The sequence below is a fragment of the Harpegnathos saltator genome, unplaced genomic scaffold (genome assembly GCF_003227715.2).
Source record: "Harpegnathos saltator strain DR-91 unplaced genomic scaffold, Hsal_v8.6 scaffold244, whole genome shotgun sequence".
NCBI classification, from domain to species: Eukaryota; Metazoa; Arthropoda; class Insecta; order Hymenoptera; family Formicidae; genus Harpegnathos; species Harpegnathos saltator.
Window position 1 is genome coordinate 673,035 of NW_020230033.1, and position 6,000 is coordinate 679,034.

The window sequence follows — 6,000 nt, forward strand, 5'->3', positions numbered from 1 at the left end:
AAAATTAGGCAAATTAGAGGTAACACCGGTGACAAAGCGCAAATAATAATAATATTAATAATATTAATAATAACACCGGTGGACAGGCACAAATGCAAAGTATTTATTGAAATTAATACAAACGTTTCGGTCCTATATTTGGACCCTCTTCAGTATGTAACTCCACCAATATAAAAAATACGAAAACGTCGCAAGTAAAAAGGTTGCGAAGAAAAACCCAATGTCTTTAGAAATCACTAAATTTAGATGCAAAGGCTCAAACTGCAAGTGTGAAAATTATCAAAAAGTCGCACTTCCTATTCAAGTGTCAACATCCGATCAGGATATAATAATAATACACGGCGTGTTCTCGCAACGCTCAATACCAATACCAATTCACTTAGTGAATGGTATTGGTATTGAATCTAATATCTAATCTAATATGGTTTACGCGGTCTCGCGTAAACCATATTAGAAGCAATAACGCAATAACAATTAAGAGAAGCACACATGTATGCTTCGTATTTCGATAGCTAAAGTGCGGAGCACATATTACAATAATCGGCAATGAATTTAGCATTGACACTTGAATAGGAAGTGCCACTTTTTGATAATTTTCACACTTGCAGTTTGAGCCTTTGCATCTAGATTTAATGAGTTTTAAAGACATTGGATTTTTCTTTGCAATTTATTTTACTTGCGACTTTTTCATATTTTTTATATTGGTGGAGTTACTTACATACTGAGGAGGGTCCAAATATGGGACCGAAACGTTCGTATTAATTTCAATAAATACTTTGCATTTGTGCCTGTCCACCGGTGTTATTATTAATGTTATTAGTATTATTATTATTTGTGCTTTGTCACCAGTGTTACCTCTAATTTGCCTAATTTTCAGTTTATCTTGATTTGTTATCTTCGAGAACTATACTTGTATTTAATTGTCATGTTATGTATATAGTGGAATTGGAAAGGAGTACTGTTTTATGAGCTTCTGCCACTTAAAGCATTAATTCTAATAAGTATTATCCACAATTGAATAAACTGAAGACATTAAGGAAAAACGACTAGAATTTGCCAATAAAAAAAGAATAGATAGAAAAGATAGTTTTCTATCAAGCAACACGGAGCCACATGTGTCATTAGAGACTCAGCAAAAATAGAAAAAACTAAATTAAGATGTTCTTATTCATTAATCATATTCATCTGATTTAGCACCATCAGATTTTTACTCGTTTCGTTCTTTGCAAGATTTGTTTAATAGAAAAAATTTTAATTCTCTGGAAGCCTGTGAAATATATTTTCCAAGATATTTTGCTGAAAAAAATAGTAAATTCCAGGAGGGTAGTATTATAAAGCTGCCTATAAGATAAAAAGTCATAAATCAAAATAGTCGATAAATCATTTAATAAAGTTTTCTATATTAAAAAAAAATTACTTCTTTTACCGAAAAATCCGACAATACTTATTAGCCAACTTAATATCAGATGAAATAACGTAAAGTCATATCATACCAATCTCATACAAATCATCGATACCAACAATGATTATTTTAATGATTGAGTTTATTGTATATTTTAAGAAATTATTTTTGTACAAAAAAGCACCGAATTGATTTATATATTCAATACGCATGCGCGCATAGAAAGGGGGGAGGGGGAGAGAAAGAAGTTGTATAGTACTTTTTTAATATGAGCAATGATTAACGAGTTATAATTTAATTATGTTTGATACGCTTGGCACGCTCTGATTGACGGAATACAACGATAATGCCGTACACTTAAAAAATGTGAAACCCCGTCTTTTAAATTAGCTTCGCTATTCTGATTAGTGAGGGAGTAGTGATTAGGGAGAGAAGTTCATCATGACACGAAGGACTTCTCTTCGTTTGTAATAAATAACTTATTGTTATTAATATAAATAACCTATTGTTATTATAATCAGAATAGCAAAACTAGACGATGACGTAGAGGTTTGCATTTCTTTCGGTATATAGCATATACCTTCGTTCGTTAACTTAACTATTATTCGCAAAAAATGACAAATAATTTTCCGTCTACGTTTGTTTTCAATTAACTACATTTTAATATTTAATTGGTTTTCGTGTGTACGTATGTGTAGGTATGCGTAATTGAATAAAATCATTGATTAAAAATGTTCTACTAAATGATTTCTTATTTTCTATTATTCAAATTAGTTGTTATGTTATATACATATATAAGTACATGTATAAATATATATATAAATATGTTATGTACATATATAAGTTGTTTGATTCAAAAGGTACCAATATTTGTGTTTATGTAGAATACAAATTGAGATGAAATTGAACAATGAGACTATTATCATTTTACGAACAACCATTTAAAATTTTGAGTAATTAACAAAAAAGAATTAGCGAACACATTCGATATGATGAATAAGTTATTTTTTTATGCGACCGCACTGACAAAGTTTATCCCGCCGTACCGCACACACTAGTTCGAATGATCTTCTTTCGTTAATGGCTCACAATTTAACGTAAATAAATAAATAAATAAACGTTATTTGCAAAATAGTGGCGATCCTATTGCTTACTTTGATGTATTCTATTTCTATACGAACATTGATAAGGCTTGCATCAGACATTTTATTTTTATTTTATATTTTTGTATTACGTACTCATATAACTGAGGAGGAAAATAATATGATCATATCAAGTTAGTTTTAGAGAATTTTGTAACATATATACAAGTCCGAAATACATATAAAATAAAAATATAGCTGTTTGTTATATACAGAATAGTTATATACAGAACAGTTATATACATATACAGAAGCCATTATAATTTGCATAAAAAACATTAGAATTTGTGAGAAGTACATGCAACGTTTTTTATTAGACTAATTAAGTAAAATATTTTTAATCTGATATTTAAATTACCTAATTTTTTAATAAATATATTTAAAAAATTATATGTAATATTCATAAAACATAAATTTATACATTTAATTTTCCAGAACCAACCTATGGAAGGCGAGGATCCGAGTGACTATAGTTTCAGACACATCACTGAAATCACAATCTTGACCGTTCAACTGATTGTTGAGTTCTCAAAGAGGCTACCCGGCTTCAACGAGTTAATGCGTGAGGATCAGATCACTCTACTGAAGGCATGCTCTAGCGAAGTGATGATGCTACGGATGGCAAGAAAATACGATGTGCAAACTGATAGCATTATTTTCGCTAACAATCAGCCATACACACGCGACAGCTATAACATTGCGGGGATGGGTGAAACCATCGAGGATCTTTTACGATTCTGTCGGCAAATGTATGCCATGAGGGTCAATAATGCTGAGTACGCTTTGCTCACTGCTATCGTTATTTTTTCAGGTTCGTATATAATACATAACATAATAGATACATAATAACAAATAACAAATAAGTCTCTATTACGTTTTTTTCTCTCTATTGTGGTTTAAATATGTAAACACGAAATTTGTTTTAATTTCTATTTATCTTCGGATAGCTATCTTTAGATACAATTCTATCTTTTCGGACTTTTTAAATGATCAATAAAATCCTCAGAAATTTCTAAATATTCACAACGCAACTCTAGATCGGTCATTTAGTTATTAACTTATATAAGTTGTGAATTAAGTAATATACAGACCTATTAAATAGACGCGCGCGCGTGTACATTATATTATATTAATTCTAATTTAGCAGTTATGAATTAAATCAAACGAAAAATTAATATCTCATAGTTGTTGAATTTTGAATGTGCATATAAACATTCTATTCTTAAAATATATAAATTTTTTTACCCTATGTATATATTAAATAGAAATACTTAATAAGAGTAAATATATACATAATAAAAATTTTAAAAACGCAAAAAATAAAAATATACATTATCTCTTTTCTTATATCTTAAAATATTTATTTTTATTAATTATTTATTTATCTAAATTTCCTTTTTCCCTTGTTATTTTCGCTCTCTCCCTTTTCCTTTCTCTCCCTCCTCCCTCTCTCTCTCTCCTTCCCTCCCTCCCTCTCCCTTTCTTTCCCCTCCCTCCCTCCTTTCCTCTCTCCATCCCTCTCCCCTCTCTCTCTTCATTCTCTCCCTCTTCTTTTTTATGCTATTATTGTTTATGTAGAACACTATCTTTTTAATTTAATGATCATGATTATTTTGCAGAGAGACCCAATCTGGTGGAAAGTAAAACAGTAGAGAAATTCCAGGAAGTTTATTTGAAGACATTGAAAGCGTATGTGGATAATCGTCGTAAATCCGGCACGATCTTCGCGAAGCTTCTTTCGGTTCTAACCGAACTTAGGACCCTCGGCAATCAAAATAGTGAGATGTGCTTGAACCTGAAATTTAAGAATAAGAAGCTGCCACTTTTCCTCGCCGAAATCTGGGACGTGGTGTCCTAGTTTCACAGTCGCCGATCAACGGTGATTGCTTCGGTCGGCTGAATAAGCTCTTCGACGTTGCGATAGCGGCGGCAGCAGCAGCAGCAGCAGCAACGGCGTCGATAGACGCATGGACGTGGAAAACGGCCTGCGCAACTCTTGTACTAGTGCACCACTATGCCACTGCCTCACCGTCAACATCAACATACTGTATCAGTCTCCGTTTTAGATTCATTACAGTCATTTGCTGTTTCTCGAGGATTAACTACTTCTAGAGGTTGACACTTTAGATGGATTGATCTTTATACAGTTTGTAAAGATAAGTAAAATATAAGCAAGCCGGCCCATACTGTTCGCGTATGATATGACGCGAAAGAGATGTTTTTGCTATTACAATATAACAATAAAATTATATTAAAGAAAAATGAAGGTTGTGTTAAAGTGACAGATGATAAAGCCAGTTTGATTTTATAGCGTGTTAACAAGAATACACGCGATCGAATATCTGTGATAAAGGAACGCGATGCTAAATATCCATATGGTGTAATGGATATGCAAAATGAGAGTTTATTCGATGAAAGCTTTATGTTATTAAAGATTTATGACACAAAACATACGTGGTGTCAGATTTATATGATCCATGAAATTATCAATTTCAATAAAGTTATAAAGTGACTCGTTTATGAAACTTAAAATCTTTGCATTTTATATTTATTCATTGGAAATTATTTAAAGTAAAACAGTCACTTGTCTCTGATGTCAGACAGTGGGATTTCTCACGTACACGTATTAATGAAAGAATCGTGGATCTATTGTAGCATACGCACTTCAGTGATATGTATACACATGGTATTATCACAAGAAAAAAAATAGAAAATGTTAAAACAAGTAATATAAACATCTATATCGAATAGACTAAGAATAGATTAGTAGAATAAATGAATACGCGTTCGTAAAAAATCCTACCAACATCTCTGATTTACCTTGACTTACAAGTGATTGTACCGGTGCGCCTGTTCATTTATATATAAGTTGCAAATATTTAGTTACATGAACAGTACGCGAACCGTGTGAGACCGGCTCGAAGACAAGAACGAGAAAGAAGAAAGAACTCTATATGAGGGTGGTGGAGAAAATGGTAAACAGAAAAGAACGATTATATACCGTTGTAGAAAAGAAAGGCAGTGGCGCGGCCCAGGCTGTGATATATAGAGAACAGTACAGAGAACGAAGCTATATAAAAAGAAAGCTATCTGCAATTTACATTTTATCGCTATGTCCCTTACCAAGATACATCCTTACACATACAATCGATATGTAAATGTAATGTATTATATGATAAAATATTGATATCAGACATGCGCGTCACATATGTCATCCATGAAAAAACAAATACTGTCAAGTATGGTTGGTTTAACAGTTTTGGGGGAGGGAAGGGATAGAAGGGCATAGTGACATGATGAAAAAGATTAAATTGCGATAATGAGAAAGGAGCATTATCTAAGTAATTGGCAATATCGTTACAAAAAGTTCGAAATTCCCTAATCATAGATAATACATTTTCCCGAATTTCGGCCATAAGAAGAGCAAAAGCTTACGGATTAAATCCGTAAGATGGA

At 32.1% G+C, this 6,000-nt stretch overlaps 1 protein-coding gene across 10 annotated transcripts in view; it reads left to right on the plus strand.

The window, feature by feature from the left end:
• The window catches only part of Ecr (ecdysone receptor), a 385,687-nt gene extending 379,949 nt beyond the window's left edge, over positions 1–5,738 (plus strand). For all 10 annotated transcript variants that reach the window (XM_025298887.1, XM_025298888.1, XM_025298895.1 and 7 more), the window contains 2 exons: positions 2,980–3,355; positions 4,164–5,738. In XM_025298887.1, the coding sequence (XP_025154672.1) occupies positions 2,980–3,355; positions 4,164–4,402 (615 nt within the window). In that variant the 3' untranslated portion in view covers positions 4,403–5,738. The remainder of the gene's footprint in view (positions 1–2,979; positions 3,356–4,163) is intronic.
• Positions 5,739–6,000: the final 262 nt, after the last annotated feature.